The sequence below is a fragment of the Lichenostomus cassidix genome, chromosome 1Ab (assembly GCF_008360975.1).
Source record: "Lichenostomus cassidix isolate B80296 chromosome 1Ab, HeHo_3.0, whole genome shotgun sequence".
NCBI lineage: Eukaryota > Metazoa > Chordata > Aves > Passeriformes > Meliphagidae > Lichenostomus > Lichenostomus cassidix.
The window spans coordinates 3,348,299-3,367,887 of record NC_139481.1 but is presented as its reverse complement, the minus strand read 5'-3'; the positions used below and the strand labels follow the sequence as shown (position 1 = coordinate 3,367,887).

The 19,589-nt window shown below is 45.9% G+C and overlaps 1 protein-coding gene and 1 long non-coding RNA gene across 8 annotated transcripts in view; both read right to left on the bottom strand.

Annotated features, from left to right (window-relative positions):
• BICD1 (BICD cargo adaptor 1) overlaps window positions 1–19,027 on the bottom strand; it is a 101,479-nt gene extending 82,452 nt beyond the window's left edge. For 3 of the 7 annotated variants that reach the window (XM_085049480.1, XM_085049484.1, XM_085049482.1), the window contains exon 1: window positions 18,016–19,025. In XM_085049480.1, the coding sequence (XP_084905606.1) occupies window positions 18,016–18,228 (213 nt within the window). In that variant the 5' untranslated portion in view covers window positions 18,229–19,025. Of the gene's footprint in view, window positions 1–376; window positions 630–18,015 lie in introns of those variants that run through there. The other 4 variants (XM_085049478.1, XM_085049479.1, XM_085049481.1 and 1 more) reach the window with 4 other exon arrangements.
• On the bottom strand, window positions 15,788–17,282 carry LOC146442778 (uncharacterized). Its single transcript, XR_014849458.1, has 2 exons — window positions 16,307–17,282; window positions 15,788–15,883 (listed from the first exon to the last, which is right to left on the bottom strand). It is a non-coding gene; the product is annotated as an uncharacterized LOC146442778 (long non-coding RNA).
• Window positions 19,028–19,589: the final 562 nt, after the last annotated feature.

Sequence of the window (19,589 nt, the reverse complement as noted above, 5' to 3'; positions counted from 1 at the left end):
CCTGAACTCTTTGTTAAAAATCTCTTTCAAGACCATCCATGATGAACTGAAAAAGTCTTCTTTTCCACTGCTGCCTTTTTTCCCCCCTTTCAGAAAAGAAGATAAAAATTCTGACATTTTAGGATTCTATGCTTAGAATTTTCTGGCAGAGCCAACAAGCAAAACCACAAGATTTCTCTAAATATCATTCCCAGCTACTTGCCAACAGATAATAAAGCCACAGAGTTCACTCCTTCCCACACAGACTCAGAAAAAAAAAAAAAATATTCCAGAAACTCAGCTCCCACCCCAAGCTATATTTCCACCCCAAGTCATATTCCTACAGCTATTAAAGCTGTAGAACAGAAGAAACAGCATTATTTAAGACATTACTTACCCACCCAGGGCTGAGAATATTCTGTTTTTCAGGAGGCATCAGCAGAAGCAGCACATTTTATACAATCCAGACAGACACAGAGCAGAGCAAAGGGAAGGGCTGATCCTGACTCCCTGCACAGGGAGAATTTCTGACCCCGTGGCAAACAATGCAAAGCCAGGTAGGAATTTACTGATAAAAATACAGAATTTCCTCTGGAGGTAAGCAGCACTTATAACCCTAAAGAGACTAAAGGGATATCCCAAAACACCTAAACCCTCTGGCACTCACCCAGCTGCCAGCAAACCCCAGGGAAAGGGGTTTTTCTAGGATGAGCACAGGGAAGCAGCCCCAAGAGCCCTCCTCCAAATTTACAGCCCTGCATCACTGAGAACCATTTTCACCTGCAGCAGCAGCAGCATCACCTCAGCACAGGCAGCTGGGACAGAGCCCACCTCGTTTCTTCTCTGCAAACACACCAGGATTGTTGATTTGTTTGGTTTGGGATCCCTAAAAAGCTCCAGAATGAGCACAGCAGCCCCTGAGCCAAAGTTAATCACAGCTGCTGAGGACACCCAGAAAACACACAGATCAAAGCAGGAGTTACCAGCTCTGGGGTGAAAAATGAGGCAGGGAAATAGGTCTTTGGGTATTATTTAGGATCAAGCTGTGGCTTTTTAATCAGCATCCCCATGATGATCCAGCATCACATCCTCTGTTGTAACCACAGGACATCTCTGCCCCTCGAGAATTACCTCCTTTCCCTTCTCCTTTCCAGCCTGTTTTATTTCTCAGCTGGTGCTGTTGCTGAACCATGCACTAAAAAAAAAAAAAATTTTTTAATATTTTAAATTTTTAATTTAAAATAAAATTTAATTTAATATAATTTAATATAAATTTATATATTAAAATATAAATTAAAATATAAATTAAAATATTAATATAATTTAATTTAATAAAATTTAATTTAATTAATATAAAATAATTTATTTATTAAAATAAAATTCAATTTAATATAAAATATATTAATACATATTACAATTATTAATATATATTAAATATATACTAAAAATATTTTAATTTTAAAATATTTTAATATATTTTTCATATTTATATAAATAAAAATTTTTTTAAATCCCTACATATCTCCTTTCCACACAACATCACTAAAAACTTGTGGTTAAGGACTGGAGATGAACCTTTTCCCAGCATTGCAGTAAAAAGCAATCAGCAGTGGGCAGTGAGGAAAACCTCCCCAGTTAAGGGTCAACAAGTAAAGGCAGTAATGTCATATTTTGGCAAAACAGCAGCAGGAATTCTGTGTATGACTGCAGGCTCAGCTATCCCTGTGCTCTCCTGGTGGGATTTCAGGCAGAGTGACACTACCTGCTCTCTTTGAATTGCTGTGAATTCACTCCTGAAAACGCCAAATGTGCAGAAAAACTGGGTCAGCCTGCTTGTCTCCAAACCAGCCTCTTATCCTCAGGTGCTCTCTGGGAAAAATGCTGCCAAAATTCAGCATCTCTTTCGTTTTTTCCTGCATGGAATGGGAAGCACAGAAATGGTTTCACCTCCAGTGAGACACCCAGAAATGCAGCAAAAGCCACCAGCAGGTTTTGTGTACCAATGGGCAAAACTTCCCCCTTTTCATGGCATTTTTGGCACTAAAAACTGTCACCTCGCTCAGCCCTGAATCCCTGTGAGTTGAAAATGAGCTCCTCCATGCCTGTGTGGCTCTAATCAGAGATGTGAACAGTCAGGGCTTGTCTGTGCCATTCATAAACGATGAACCAGACTTGGTAATTACTGCAGGTATGCAGAAATGCGATGTTTACAGAGCAGTGCTGCACTGAAATGTCAATATTATAAAGCTGGTAAGTGATTAGATTATTCTGGATGAGGATATGCAGAGGATATGAAACAAAATCCTTTTTTTTGATGCTGAGAGAGGCAGCAAAATTCACCAACTGTAGATTACAACTATTTTTTTGCTGCTTTCTTTTCTTTTTTCCATTACAGAGCACAATTTCCTGCACATCTTACGAACAAAGTCTTGTAATTTCAAGTGATCTCACTTTCATTCACAAGTCTCTAAAAATATGTAAAGGCGGGAGAAATATTTTGGAAATATGTTACATTATTATGGCCAAAAGAAACCAAACCAAACCTGTTGCAGAAGACACAAATTATATTTTAATTTGAAATGAATACCCACTGCCTTTCCACCCCTCCCATGCTTTTTTAAACCACTTTTTACTCCTATAAAAAGAAGGTAAAACCCCACCTTCTGTGGACATATCTTTTGTCCACAGAGATATGTGGACAAAATTGATACAGCCTGGGAAATAAAAAAGGGGAAATAAAAAAGAGGAAATAAAAGATTCCTTCCAATGGAATTGAAAGAAATAACACAATTTATTTTAAATTGCTTTAAGCTGAATTTAGAAACTGTTCCTGTAGGGTAAGAGGCCTGCACACATCCAAGTTTCATATTTAGATTACACTTATTACTGCAGAAAGAGGAAAAATAACAAACCCAGCACACTCCATCAAGGATCTCCTTAAACAAACCTTCAGCAATGAGCTCATGAAAACAAAACCAGTGAATTTACTGTGCTCATCTAACTGCAGTATCCCAGTCCCAGCTAGCTCAGGAGGTCTTCCATGGGTACTAAAAGTTAATTCTGCTGGAGAAAATCCAGCGTGAGCCTTGTCTGGTGAGATGCTCCTTTTGTAAATCTGACCTCTTGCTCCTTTATTTCACCTTCGTGAAATAAATCCCTTTATTTATTTATTAAATTTTTTATTATTATTATTTTTAATAAATTCCTTTATTTCCCCTTTGTCGGTGTGATGAGGAGAAGCAAAGGTGCTCCCCAGATTTCACACGCAAACAGTGAATTTTGGAGCCATTTTTGAGAACTCCTTCATTTAAACTCAGACTCACATTGGGCTCCTTTATTTAAACTCAGACTCACATTTAAACTCAGGGCTCCATTGCATAAGAGGTCGGTGTCACAACAAAAGATGCACAAAGCAGTGAACCATCCAACAATCTCATTTTGGGATTTTCCACCCCTGCCTAGACAAACAGAGCTAAAGGCTTCTGACAGCTGCTTGTGTTTCCATTATCTCTTCCAGCATCTCAGAGCTCAAAACCACATTCTAGAGGAGCAACTGGCAGAAGGAAATTATTCCTAACAGCCCATCCAAGAGGCCCCATTTTGTTATTAATTACTCATATTGCCCTAGAACCTAATTGTCCCAGAAAGCAGGAAAAGCAGAGAATAGAGGCTCAGTGTGTTCATTTGGTGCAAACAGGAGGGCAAGGGCAGGGCTTGCCCCACAGAGCTCACCCTCGACAAACTCTTGGTCCAAACTCACCACTAAGCAGCTCTGCAGGAATCCTCAGCTGGTGTTCAACACACCCCAGGAGGTTTTAGAAGCCCCAGTTCCCAAAAAAACCCACAAAAGCCACACCTCACAGTTTGAAATTAAGATTTCCCACACAGTGCTGTTGTGAAGGACATCCCACAGGCTGGATCTCAGCACACTAAAATCTGTATTTGTGCTGCTGTGACAAAGAAGGTAAAACCCCACCTGCTCTGAATGACAGAGATATGTAGATCAATTGATACAGCCTGGGAAATAAAAAAGGGGAAATAAAAAATGGGAAATAAAAAAGAGGAAGCAAAAGATTCCTTCCATTGGAATTGAAAGGAAATAACACAGTTTATTTTAAATATTAAGCTTCATTTAGAAATTGTTTCATGTCAGTTACAGATGGAAGTTTAACTTCTACATCGCAGCCAAAGTTCTTGTGACCACAAATACAACGATTGCTGTCATTGCACTTTCCCCCATGCAGCAACAGGAAATAGGGCAGTTTGTGGGGTTGGGCTGCTCAGAGACAGTAAGAGAGGAGAAGGAGAAGGAGAAGGAGAAGGAGAAGGAGAAGGAGAAGGAGAAGGAGAAGGAGAAGGAGAAGGAGAAGGAGAAGGAGAAGGAGAAGGAGAAGGAGAGAAGGAGAAAGAAGGAGAAGGAGAAAGGAGGAGAAGGAGAGGGAGAAATGCTTTCCCTGCAGGGAGAGGTGGCTGGAATTTGGGTTTCCCCTCCAGCAGTGAGCAACTAGGTGCATGCAAAGGGCAAAGGGGAAATTCAGCCTTTCAAGCAGCTGCAGGGATTGGGAAATGCTGATGTGAAACTCTCAGTCCCAGCAGAGAAGAGCTGCGCTGCAGGAAGAGGGCAGAGCAGTGGTACAAAGAGTGGGATGGCAGCCAGGAGCAGTGAGATCCTACAGGGGAAAGCTCGGGGTGAGGGATGGGGAAGAGCTCTGGGACCTTCCAAGTGCTCTGGGATCACCAGAGGTGACAGGGGAACCTCAGAGGGACAGCACAGCCCACAGGGGACAGACAGGATGCTCTGATGAGCTGTGCTGCTCTCTAATGCCAACAGCTTTTGCCACTGAAACACTGCCAAATAATGAACTGAGACAGTTTCATCTGAGCTTTTGACCCTCGTTTTTCCTTTAGTTTTGAGGGTGATAAAGCAGCAAAACTCCCAGCAGCACCAGTAAATGGCCTTACTGGTCACACTGGCAGCAGTGGCAGACACAGGCTGTCAGTGAGCACAGGGCACTGACTGCTTTGCCTTTCTGCCTGACCAGCTTTTCTAAATGGAAGGATTTGGGAAGAGAAAGGATTGGACTAGAGCTGAGAAAAATCCGTGTTTTCCTTGTGATTTAGGCACAGATTTCCTTTGGAATTACAGCTCAGCAGCCTATCCCTCCACAGCTTCTGCACCTCTATTACTTATCTGTAAATTACTCTTATTATTCCTTAATAACAAACCTCTGATAAAGTCCTATTTCCCCAGTGAAATCTCTAATCTTCTATTTATACACATCTAACTCATTGTGCAAGCATGACAGAACCCCCAGGTGTTACTGCCATGCAATAAATAACAATTTATCCCACCCTGCTGGGGCTCTGTCAGCCAACCTGCAGCTCAGGAGACAAGCAGCACTCTGAATTTGGAGATTGTTTCTCAATTTTGAGATTGTTTCTGAATTTTCAGATTGTTTCCTCTTTCCCAGAGTGCAGTCTGTTCTGTCAGGGTGACAAGGAACCAGAACTGCTTACTGACAAATAATAATAACTATTTTAATAACTCCAGCAGGCTTGCATTGATGTTTTCATGACTCTGTATACCTTTCAGACACAGAGGACGAGCGGTTAATTATCCCAGAGGATTTTATTTCACTTTTCTCCCACTCCAGACCCCAGTTTTGGTGCTGGATGTGATCCCCAACCCCCTGGCAGCAGCCAAGGTCATGCTGACTCACTGCTCTGGCTTTTCCCTGCAGCCACCCAGTGCCAGTGCTCTGCTAAGTGTCTGATTATTCATTCCACTGCCACTCACAAATATCAACTCCCTTCTCCACAGGCAGCACAGAGCACTGGACTGCAGGCTGCTGAAAATGTTCTTTATCAGGTTTTGGAGTCCTTTTCCAAGGGGTGGATCACTTTCTGCTGCAAAAATCAGTGATGGCAGGAGGAGAATCTCTGCTGCAGGGTTTTGGGGAAGAGTTCAGGACTGCCTTTTCCAAACCCACTTGTTCAGAGTGGAATATTTAACAGGAACATCCCTGAGTGAAGCAGCAGCTCTCAGTGCTCAGCCCAGCTCCAGCTGCAGGTGTACAACTCAAGATCTCCCTGGTTAACAAACCAGAGCTCACATTTGGAGAAGCTTCTTGCAAACAAGAGATTTTTATAGAATTCCAAAGTGTGCACAGCATGGTCTTCCCCTGAAATTCTGCCTGTTATCCCCAGGGAAAGGCTGTTTGTACCCAAACAAGGCTCTTTTTAGGTTTGTCTTCTCATCAGCCTAATCTGCTCAAAAGCAAATTCAACAACCATAAAAACACAGCTATGACTCTGTCTAACATCAGCCCAGAGAACAGGGAATAAAGTACTTTTCAAACACAAGTGCTGAAAATATAATCAAGGTATCACTGCATTTTCTGTTCTAGAATAAATATCTCTCCACAAGCAAGCAGGCAGAAAATACTTTAAATTACAAATCATGATGCAGTGTTTAATAATCACAAAAATATTTTTAAAACACAAAAATATTTTAAAAACACAAAAATATTTTAAAAATACAAAAAATAATCGCAAAAATATTTTTAAAATTAAAAAAAATTTAAAATATAAACATAATTGCAAAAATATTTAAAGCCAAAGTGTATCACAACAATCACTCAGGTATGTGAGCTGGAATTTCAAAGTATGTGGGCAAAAAGGAGTAATTTAGGTTTCAATGCAAAGTTGCTCGGCCTGCTTAATAAATCTAACCCAATGTTTTCCAATATAAATAAAATACAGATTTTGGGGACAAATTTCCAGCTATCTAAACATGATAATTCAGTTCTGTTACTTTAATATTGATTTTATTTTGGGCATAGAAAGCATCTAAGGATCTACAGCACCACTGTAACATTAAATTCAACACACTTGGAGAAAAGCTTGTCCCTCAACTGTGGTGTTCCAGATTTGCTGCTATTTTTACCCAGCTAAGCTTACAGCCTCTGAAGTGAAAGTTTTGTCATTATCAGATGGCAACCAGCAGCCCTTGTCTGGCAGAGAAATCAAAAAGCTTACCTAATGCCCAAGAAATGGAATTACCTAATGCCCAAAGTAATGCACTCCTAGCAATGCCATGAAACTCCATCTCCCTTATTGCTGTACCCAGACAATTATAGTCCATTATTCTCAATTCTCCTTCTCTTCTCTAATGTGATATCTCATACACATAAATATATCTCTTTATTTCACAGAGGAGTCCTCGGTACCCTGTTCTAAAAATTTAATTTTAAAATATTTGTCACCAAGGGCCAGATTTAGGAGTGAGATTTGATGGGTTAGTTATTGATCTGGTGCACATTTTTAGCTGGCTGCAGGTGGAAGATCCATGTCAGCTGAAAACTCTTTCCTCCAGATTCCTGCTGTGTCCTGTGTTTGCTTTTTGGGGTTTTTTTTTTCACCTCTTTCTGACACATTTAGGGCTGGTCACGTACATGACAATTCATTAAACTGCAAGAAAAAAGTCCCATGCTTGAGACCCAACAATTATAATTATGCCATTTCCTCCTACTGTGGTGGGGAGAAATCTGAATTCTCAGTTTGCAGCACATTTTCTCACTTGCATGTGGATGGCAGTGCTGTCTGCCAGGGGGTGGTGGGCAGAAATTCCACAATAACTCATTGCCCCCTTTAATCTTGGATTTTCCCATGGATTTCAGCATTGCTCCTCAAGCCATCCCTGCTAGAAATTGAACAGAATAGAAGGTATATTGTTAGAGAGAGCATTCTTCACGTGGGATATTTAAATCCAACCTTTCGTCACTGCCTGTAGGTGGGAATTACAAATTTATCAAAGAAAGAATGGAAAATGTAAATATTCCCCTCAACTAAACTGAGCCCTGCATGTTTGCCATTGCTCTGCAGTCACCTGGAATTATCCAGAACCTTTTAATGCTTTGAAAGCATTTTTAAACCTTTTAGAAATTCTATCAGGTTTTCAGAGTGAGAGAAAAACATTTCCTATTCACCAAAAAAAAAAAAAAAAAAAAGCCCACAAACTTGTCTTTATTAATGCTATTGATTATAGGAACTACAAGCTGTTCAGAGCAGATTTTTAATGAGAGGAATCACAGATCCAAGCTGGACAATCTTGGTTTAGCCATCAAACCAAAGAGCAGAGGCTGTGAGCACACAGCCACCGTAACCCAGCTGTGAACTCTCCACCTGCCTGCAGCCCAAATGCTCCAATTCTCTCAACAGGCTGAGAATTCTATTTTCCAGGGCAGGGCCAGAATTCAGGGAGGGCACTTTGGCACCCTGCACCTTGTCCTGAGGGTGTGAGCAGACACTCCTCCAGCCCTGAGAAGACAAACCCCAAATCCTGCTGTGTCCATGTTTGGCCAACAGCCAAGCTTTTATAAATTAATTATTTCTCCAAGCCACCTGTTCCCTTTGCCTGACCCAAATCCCTGGCTTTAGCCTTAAAAGCTTGCTTTTCCAGCTCCCTAGCTGCGTTTGACAACTACCAGGAGCTGGGTTTGCCCCTCTGAGTGTCCAAAACAGGAGGTAGAATTGCAGCTGTTAGCAACTTCTAGCTTCCCTCCTGGAATTAGGGAATTAATTAGGGAATTAGCCATCAGCCTGGGCTGAGGAGCAGCACTTTGCACTGACATTTCAATCCAGCCAGAGGGACTCAGGCATCCAAGGAAAGCTTGTGAAACCATAAAATAATTCTATTTTTTTTAAAACAGGGCTGAGTTTCATAAAGCCTTATGAAGATGTGTATTTTTTCCTATGCATACACACAGCCAACAAAAAGCTGCCCTAAAAGAGATTTTTCCGGGGATGATTTTGATGGTGAGGCTGCTACAAAGCAGAGGACAAATCCTTGTTTGTTTCATTTTCAATCTGCATTAAAACAACATTTCAAAGTATTTTTAGCAATCCCTCACATCCTTACAATACCTGATCTATGGAAGATCTAGCCTGCCATAAATGGCCAAATTTCATATATCCACACAATGACAAAAAAGCTCTGAAATAGAAAAAATTCAGTTCCACATCTTAAAGAGTAGCAGATGAGCACTAAGTGAGATAGAGGGCAAAGACTGAAAAAAAAATATTAAAAAGTACAAAACCATCTTGAACAAGAGACAAACACTGTACAAGAATGAGGATGAGGCTGCAGACAGGGAGGGAGGAACCCCAGGAGAGATGAAGAAAATGGGATTGGAGGAAATTCAGTCTTAGTGAAAACCTCTTGGTGTCTCATAGGTCTGTCCCAAAACCATGGATTGAGGACAGTGGCCTGCTTCTGCTTTTAACCACTCAGTTAATTAAACTCTGAGAGCGAAAGAAATTCAGAAACATAAATATTATACTCTCAAATATAGTATTAAAAATCATTTTATAGTATTTTATAGTATTTTATAGTATTAAAAATCAAATATAGTATTAAAAATAATTTTTAATACTACCCTCTGCAGAGCAGGGGAACTAAATAAATAAATTTAAAAAACCACTAATCTGCAACCTAGCTTAATTTCTACCTGCCTACTTCAGCTTTGGGTGGAAAAATCCCATTTTTCACCTTCAGACACATTTTTCACTTTCTGCCTAGTCCCAGCTGCTCCCATCTGTGGCTGCTCTGTGCTCACAGAACATTCACCAAAAATTGCTGTTTTCTCCCCAAAATCATCTGCAGGGAGTGCTGTGAGTGGTGAAAGGACAAAGGGCACATTCATGGCTCCACATGCCACAGCAATTCCCCTAAATCTGGAGAATATTCTCTCTCCTCCCACACAACATTGTGTTGCTGAGTCCTCGAGGAAATGAGGGAAGGAAGGAGCTGTGAGAGTCAGGCAGCAAATGGTCAGCAGAAATGGATGGATGGTTTTCAGTCTCTGCTGATAGAAATTAAAATCGTCCCTTCCCAAAAAAAAAAATTAAAAATGTGGTACAGAATTGTACTGAATTAAACATTAATACTGAATTAATGGGAGAGGAAATCCATAATAAAGGCAAAGCCCAAAATGTAGCAGAGACTTGAGGAGCAAGCAGTGATTTGGATTTTATTCCCATTGTCCATATGGAGAAAACACCAATGCAAAAACAGAAGAAAAAATGAAATTATGCAGAAGAAACACATCCAAATAATTTGAAAAACTCAGAGCTTGTTCAAGAAGAGCTCTCTTTTCCTCAAACCCTCAATAAATCCAGAAAAACCCAAAATCTTGCATGCATTTCCCTCCACCTGCCAGCAGCACAAGGTAGATAAATTCACCCAGGTGCAAATTTACTCTACCTGACTCTGAGAATGCTCATTTCACCATGATGAATGCTCACTAATTACTGTTTCATGCCAAACCCTGTTTTCTCCACCATTGTTTTGCCCCTGCTTGCACTTTGAGCAAAGCCAGGTGTTGGCTCTGACCCTCACAGGCTGCACTCACAAATACCCTAAAATAGAAATACAACACAGAAGGGAAGGAAAAATGTTTCACCTACAGGAAGGTGAAACGATGGGAGCAAATTATTTCTTTTTTAATCCACTACAAAAGGCCTAATTCCAAACAGCTGTGGACCTTCAGATTAAAATCTCTTCTGTGAGCCCTAATTTTACATTCTCAAGCCTCACACAGGATGTAGTTCACAACAATAATGCCATTAACACATCAATCAGTCCTATTAGAGTTGGTACTAATCCAATATTTCCTGGGAAATCTATGGAAAATTTACTTTTCCCTGACACAAAATCCAGTGGCAACTTCCATTTATCTCTGAGGAGTTCAACCCAGAGGACTGATTCAATCAGAATCGCTCAGATTAGAAAGGGATTTATTTGGTGAAAGAGTGAAATGAAGAAAACAGCTGTTGGGAGGAAACCAGCTGAAGTCTGTTTAGATTTATTTGGTGAATATTTGAACCCCCAGTGTTGAAAGCTGTCCATCCCAGCTTAAGGGCTGGCTGTTATAGGAGGACAAATATTGCTTTTTCATCTGTATCATCCTTTGGATGCAACATAATTACTGAGAGAACTGGGAATACAGGTCCCTGGCGAAAAAAAATAAAAAATGTTCATCCACATTTTTCTCTGCATGCTGCCAAAGCCCCACCAATACTCCTAATTTCCCCCACCATGATTCCAGCTGCTTATGTTTTCTGTAGGCTAATGCACAGGATTCATTTCCTCCTGGAGGAAGCAATCCTGCTGTAATTTGATGAGCATCTCTCCTAACATCAGCAGCCTCTTCTGTAGCTCATCCCATCCCCTCTTCCCTCTGCACCCATTCCTGTCCTCCAGAGCAAATTCCTCTCACTTTAGGATCAGCTCTGTGCTCAGAGCAGGTTCTGAGGGCTGAATCCAGGTGGGGATTGAGAATTCCATGGAAAAACTGCCATGGAACCTCTCTGGGCAACCTGTGGTTGCTGCCAGAAATTCAGTCTGAAGCTCCCCAGTTTCAATTTATATCAGTTATCTTTTGTCTGCTGCCATTCAGGGAATCACAGACTGCCTGCAGCTGGAGGATCACTGGAGGTCAGCTTGGCCAGCCTGCCTTCCTCCAGGGAAGGACATTCCAGAGCCACCCTGGGCAACCTCTTCATATTAAAGAAGTTCCTCCTCGTGTTAAGGAGGAACTTGCTTCTTTTGAGCAACAATTTCTGCCCATCACCTCCTGTCCTTCTGCTCCAGGAGGAGCCTGCTCCATCCTCTGCCACCTTCCTGTGGACACTGACAGATATCAATGAGGTTCCTTCTCAGTGTCTCTTCTCCAGGCTGGACAGCCCCAGCTCCCCCAGCCTTTCCTCAAAAGAGAGCTGCCCCAGTCCCTTCATCCCCTCTGTCACCTCGGCAGGACCTGCTGCAGGTGTCCCTCTTGTCCTGAGGAGCCCAAAGCTGGGCACAGCACTGAGGTGTTCCTCAGCAGGCTGAGCAGAAAGGCAGATCTGCCCCATGACCTGCTGGCCATGCTGTCCCCAGTGCCCCCCAGGACACCATTGTCCTTCTTGCCCCCAGGACACTCTGCTGGTCATGCTATCCCCAGTGCCCCCCAGGACACTCTGCTGGCCATGCTGTCCCCAGTGCCCCCCAGGACACTCTGCTGGCCATGCTGTCCCCAGTGCCCCCCAGGACACCATTGTCCTTCTTGCCCCTCAGGACACTCTGCTGGCTCCTGGACAGTTTGTTGTCCAGCACAGATCCTCCTGCTCAGAGCTGCTTCCAGCAGGACAGCCCCATCTGGGTGCACAGGGTTATTCCTCCCTACAGCACCCTTCCCTTGCCTTTTCTGAATTTCAGAGGGTTTTTCTGTGCCCATCTTCCCCATCCCTGTCGAGGTTCTCCTGCAGGGCTCACAGCACTGGGGTGTCAGCACTCCTCCCAGCCCTGCTGAGAAGCCATCAGCCTCTCCTCACAGGTAAAGTTCTTCAGCTCTCCACCACCCCATAGGTCCTTTGCTGAACACAGCCCAGTTTATCACATCTTTCTGGTACCAAGGGAGCCCAAACTGGCTGCTGTTTTCTAGATGTGGCTGAACAACTGCCAGGCTGGAAGTGCTAATCACTTCTCTCAACCTACCAGCTCTGCTCCTGCTGCTCAAAATCCAGAGTGCTGGTGGAATTTTCAATGTCGGGAATTTTTCAATTTTCACATTCCCAAAGGATCCCCAAATCCTCTGGCACAGAGCTGACCCCCAGCCAGCCAGCCAGCCAGCCAGTGCCCAGCCTGCAAGAACCAAATGGCCTCATCTCTGAGCTCCTTTCTGAGTGACACAGCCTGAGCAGGCGCCAAGGACAGAGTGGTGAGATCAGATGAGATGCTGGAAATGTCTCACCTCATCTGACACAAACCCACAGATGCTGGCACTGCAAGGAGGTGCAGAGATATACTGAGATGGCAGCAGTTCACAGCTCCCATCTCTGTACTTGGAGCACAGTCAGCTTTGGGGAGAGTTTAGAACATCTCAGTGGGGTTGATGTGTTGCTTCACACTTTCCTAAGCATGCTGTGATGCAGACAGGTGTGTGGAAGGATGGGCATTTAAAGGATTGTATTTGGGATACTTTTTGGGAGGAGACTCTCCCTCTTCCAGCCTTTTTGGATGCAGAGAAGTCCCACCAAATGTGCACTTCAAAGAGGTGATTCAGGAGTGCGAGAGGCTTTGGAGAACAGTGGGGGAGTTGAAGGACAACATCATTTCAGAGGAGAGATGGAGATGGAATCACCTCTGTTGAAATGATACAGAGAAGAGCAGAACAGAAAAAAAGCTGCCAGAAATACCAGCTCCACTCCTCAAAAACCCCTTTCAGACCAAGAATTACCTCTGGAAGCTCTGTTAGTAAACTGAGTGAGCATTTCATAGCCACAGATACAACATTTCTGTGAGGGAGAGAAAACAAAGCCCTGCCAAGGACAGAGCTCCTCACCATAGCCTGGTTTCCAGTCATTCACCACAAATAATTTGCTTTAAAGCAAAGCAAACACCAAACTGCATCTTCAGCCTGGAAATCAGACAGCCAGAGCCATGTGCAAGCCAGCAGAAGAGTTTATCTCCACAGAATGAAATACTTAAAAACCAAGAAGCCAAGGGAGATATTGCCTAAATTAGTCAGAAATTTTCAGACTACCAGTGCCCAGTGAATCATGGATCAGAGAACCATGGAATGGCTGAGGTTGGAAAAGACCAACCAAAAAACTTCTTGCCTGAGCTACAGCAAACAGCTCAGCCAAGAAGATCGATGTGAAGCCATTTTACACTTCCATTAAAAGAAACAGAGTTAACAACACACATTGTTCTTACAGCAAATGCAATGTGAACGGGTAAGACCAGAGATAATAAAAACACTGGAAGATGTTTTACATAAAGTATGATGGTAATTCAACTGCCAGCTCAGCAAGACAATGAAAACAAACTACCTCCAATCCTGCAACAAGTCTTAGTCTCTGAATTTTTATGGACAGCAGGTTAAAAACAGCTGCTAAAGGAACTTTCTGAACAAGGGCCCTAAACCTATAGTGTTTTACCAAAAGTCCAAAATTCTAATAGACTGAAATGTAATTGACTGGAGAAACATCATTTTAAGACCAAAAAAAACCCCAAACCCTATGAAAATTAATAAAGTTTTAAATAATAATAATGGCTTTGCAACGTTAGTTTATCTCATGGCCCAAACCATCAACATCTTGGGCTAAAGCAGAGACCAATGAACACAGCAGAAGAAACATCAGAGGTTACTGAAACTATTCCTATTGCATGGTGGATAGCATACATCCTGTACACAGGTATTAATATTTAATGTCATATAGTGTAATTTGCTTTTACTTCAACATCCTGTAATGGCCTGAGTTTCCCATTTCACTCCACCATGATGGGAATTATGGTACAGCTGAGGTATTGCCATTTGTATGGAAAAGGTCTGCTGAAGTTCACTGGAGTTCTGGATTGCCAAGGAGTTTGGGAGAAAACTTCAGATCCCAGAGTGCTCAACTATGGGTGAGCAGGTAAAGATGGGAGCTTTGCTGAGCAATAAATACAATGAGGTCCTAACGACAGAACACAAGAATTCAATCATAAAACCATTAAAAAATGAAGACTTGCCTCAAAAAAAGTCAATCCCATTAATTGAATCTGTTCAGAAATCTGCAGGAGGAGAGGTAACAATCCTAACATAACCCTGGCCATCCTCTTGCACCTATTATTCCTCACAGGAATGGACAAACTCCTCGTTTTAGCACAAACCTGAGGCTGAATTTCTATGCCCCAAAGTGATTTCAAAGAGGATGCAAATGCAGTGAATTAAAGCAAAGCACAGATTCCCACTGGGAATTAATTCTTCCCAGCTCCCCTTAGCCAGGCTCAGTCAGTCAGTCACGGCATTTGTTGTCCCACCCTTGGGCAGCACATCCTTGGAAGGGAGCAGTGACACAAAACCCCTCTTCCACACATTTTGGATATAAATAAAATATATTCAATTTAAAAAAAAAAAAATCTGTCTTCCAACTTCTCTGCCCCCTGAAGAGCTTTCAAACACACACAGTCCTCCCTTTGCTCCACAAGACAATTTGCCTGAACCACCTGAATTCTCCAGGTGCTAACACAGGAGAAAAAAAAAACAGATTACAGCAACAGGAAGGGCTAAGAGGAAATTCTCCTTTGCAGGGTGCATGTGCAGTAAGAATCACTGTGGTCTCTGCTAAAAAGGTTAAAAGTGAGGAAAAAAACCTCCTGAAATCCAGGTGGGGGATGGAGATGCCCTACCTGCTGCTAAGGGATTGATTGAGAGCTCTGGAATTGAGAGCTCTGGGTCTGGACTGGGAGCTGGAGAAGCTCCACCCTCGCTTGGCATCAGGATTTCTCCTGTTCCTCCCTCTGGATTTCCCCTCGGCATCCATTCTGGGATATTCTGGGCTGCAGAACATGCAATCCCACTGACTTCCAGGGCAGGTAAACAGGAGCAGGTAAACAGTTTGTGCCCACCTTTGATTGCAGTTAATTGTGTTGGCTAATCGCTCTAGTTGAATAATTTCAACTCGATTCCTTGCACTATCTCTTCTATCTGTGACCATGTGTCATCCTGGCTTCTGATCAGCCTGCTTTTTACACTATTATGGTGGGAAAACAGCAGCTTTATCTCCTTCTTCATCTTCTTTTTCCCCTAGAAACTGCATTGCACTTTCCCCCTTAGCTCTGCTCCTCTGTTCCTGTCAGGTCATTTCAAACAGCACTGCCTTCATGCCAAATTATGCATCTTTATCCCTCAATCTGTGATTTCTGGTTTCAGAAGTCCTGAGCTCACTCCACAGGCTCAGGGGGGAAGGGAGGCAGAGATCAAGTTTAAGGAGATCAATGGGTTTTTCTGAAAAACAGCTTTATTCTTCGCATTGAAAATTTAATGTTCTCAACTCTTCTGGACACTGAACCAAGTCTGTAGCATAACTCATTTACCTGCAAGTGAAATGAAACCTTTATTTTATTAAAAATACTTCTAAAAGGGCATCAGTTAGTATTCTAAAGAATATATTCATAAATAATCTAAGTTTTTTAAGTGGCTTCCCTCTATATGGTACATGGAATATGTCTGTGGTTTCTAACAGAAATTTCATTAATTCTGAGAGAATTTCTACACATTCTATATAGCGGGATTTTTAGGGGGGAGCTTTTGGTAAAACAAAAAGATATATTCTAAATTTGGGATAATATCTGCATGATGCTTTATCTTCTCTTTACAAAACCTGCAGCCAGCCCCATTCTGAGCTGGTACAAAACCCCAGGAAGGGCAGAGCTGCGAGTGCTGCACACACAGCCCCTCCACAGCTCCACGTCGTGCACCATGATCAGCCTCAAGTTCTTCCCCTCAAGGATGCTCACAGGAAAGGTGATGATTTCTCAGTCATATTTACAGTGCTGAAAGGTAAGGTGCATCACTCCACCTACTTCATACTCCAAACGTTACAAAAACACATTTGAGAGATAACCCCAAATCACCCCTCCAATTAATATTTTACCCTTCCAGCATGACGCAGAAGTTTAATTTCCACTGGTGGGTGACCTCGGCACTGTTGTATTCCCCCTCCCTCAGCGGCAGCGCTTCCCCTCGCCGGCGGAATAAAGCGGCTCTATAAATAACTTCAAAAGGAATTGTCTCTCTCCTCACGCACTGCAGACAGCTGTTTACACAGATCCCGACTGCTCAGCCGCTGGCTTGGCCCAGCTCTCATCCTCCTCTTTCATTTGCTCTTCCTAAAAAAGCCCTGCGAGGTGCGATGCAGTAGGGCCGGGGGTCGCAAACGCCTGTTCGCACGAGTTGTGGCTGCAGCCAGGGAAATCTCCCAGGGCGAGGAGGTGGCGATGGGCTGCAATCCGTCCTTAAGCCGATCCTCGGCCCCGGGAAATCCCTCCTGTCCACCCCCGGAGCCGCAGCCGCTCCGCGCCCCGCGCAGCAGCCCCGCCGCGCTCGCCCACCCGCAGGGGCTGGCCGGGAGCCCGGGCAGCGACACGGACACACGGACACACGGACACACGGAGACACGGACACACGGAGACACGGACACACGGACACACGGACACACGGACACATGGACACACGGACATGGACATGGACATAGATATGGACACACGGACACACGGACACATGGACACACGGACACATGGACACACGGACACACGGACACATGGACACACGGACACACGGACACACGGACACATGGACACACGGACACACGGACACATGGACACACGGACACACGGACACACGGACACATGAACACACGGACATGGACACATGGACACAGGGACACACGGACACACGGACACACGGACACACGGACACATGGACATGGACACACGGACAGGGACACACGGACACACGGACATGGACACACGGACATGGACATGGACATGGACATGGACATAGATATGGACACACGGACACACGGACATGGACACACGGACACACGGACATGGACACACGGACATGGACATGGACATGGACATGGACATAGATATGGACACACGGACACACGGACACGGACACACGGACACACGGACACACGGAGACACGGACACACGGACACACGGACACACGGACACATGGACACACGGACATGGACATGGACATAGATATGGACACACGGACACACGGACACACGGACACACGGACACACGGACACATGGACACACGGACATGGACATGGACATAGATATGGACACACGGACACACGGACACACGGACACACTGACACACGGACACATGGACACACGGACACACGGACACACGGACACACGGACACATGAACACACGGACATGGACACATGGACACAGGGACACACGGACACACGGACACACGGACACACGGACACACGGACACGGACACACGGACACACGGACACATGAACACACGGACATGGACACATGGACACACGGACACACGGACACAGGGACACACGGACACGGACACACGGACACGGACACACGGACACACGGACAGGGACACACGGACACACGGACACGAGTGGCGCTCCCGCACCTGCCCGCAGCCCCCAGCGCCGGGGCGACACAAAAGCCCGGGCAGCCTCACCTCCTTGAGCTGCTCCAGCTCCTGCTTCAGGCCGTCATACTCCGCCTCCAGCTCATCGTACTGCTGCTTCAGCGTGAGCTTCTCCTCCAGCACCACCAGCCCGTACTCCGCCGCCTGGATCTTCTCGTGGGTCGTCTCGGAGAGCTCCCGGGTCAGCCGCTCGATCTCGCTCTTGTAGTGATCGGCGCCCTGCAGCACCTCCTCCGCAGCCATAGCCCTGCAGGCAGAGCCGCTCCGAGCAGCAGCCGGGCGGGCGCGGCCGGGGAGGCACGGCCCGGGGCTGGCGATGGACGGGGCTGGCGATGGACGGGGCTGGCGATGGGGATGGCGATGGGGCCGGAGCCGGTGCGGCAGCCACCGAGCAGGGGGAGGGCGGCGCGCTCAGCTCCTCTCGCTCCGCTCCTCTCCGGTCCGCCCCGCCGCAGCCGCGCTCCCCTCCTCCCCCGCCCGGGACGCGCCGAGGCCGCGCTCGCCTCCCCCCGGGCCCCGCGGTGGGCTGGCGAGCGGGCGGGCACCGGGGGAGGCCGGGGCGGCGAGCGGGGCGGCCGGGAGGGAGCGCGCCTGCCTGCCTGCCTGCTGCCTTCCTTCCTTCCTTCTTCCTTCCTCCTCCTTCCTTGCTCGGTGCGGCGGCTCCGGAGATGCTGATGCTGCTGGCGCCCGCCTCCTCCCGCGGCGCCGGCACCGCGCCTCCCTCCCTCCCTCCCTCCCGCGCACGGTCCCTCCCCTGCGCTCTTTAAGATGACGGCGTGCTCAGCTCTGGAGAGGGGAAGCGGCGCGGAAGGAGCGCGGGCAGAGCTCCCGGAGCGATGCCGGGATGCGGGCGCTGCGCCTGCGGGGATGTTCCGTGCTCGCTGCCGCTCCCCTCCTCCGCGGTGTCAGCGCTCTGGGTTCTGCTCAGAGTGTTTCCAGAGCCTCCCGGTTCTGCTCAGAGTGTTTCCAGAGCCTCCCGGTTCTGCTCAGAGTGATGCCAGAGCCTCCCGGTTCTGCTTAGAGTGATGCCAGAGCCTCCCGGTTCTGCTCTGCGTGATGCCAGAGCCTCCAGGCTCTGCTCAGAGTGATGCCAGAGCCTCCCGGTTCTGCTCAGAGTGATGCCAGAGCCTCCCGGTTCTGCTTAGAGTGATGCCAGAGCCTCCCGGTTCTGCTCAGAGCGATGCCAGAGCCTCCCGGTTCTGTGCAGAGTGATGCCAGAGCCTCTCGGTTCTACTCAACGCGGTTCCAGAGCCTCCCGGCTCTGCTCAGAGTGATGCCAGAGCATCCCGGTTCTGCTTAGAGTGATGCCAGAGCATCCCGGTTGGGCTCAGAGGGATGCCAGAGCATCCCGGTTGGGCTCAGAGTGCTGCAGCCATGGCCGCAGCGGCGGTGCTGCGGGTGGAAATGTGGAAATAAAGAGGGATGTGCAGCCCTGCAGGCTGGCGGGGCGGCCGCAAGTATTCCCCTGCTATTTCGGGAAGCTGGGAAAGCAGAGTTCCCTGCGCTGCTCCCGGCGAAGGGATGCGATGGGGAATGGTCCAGGAGAGCGGCAGGCTCGGGGCGCTGGGCTGGGGCAGCTCTTCCATCACCATGAGCAAGGGCTC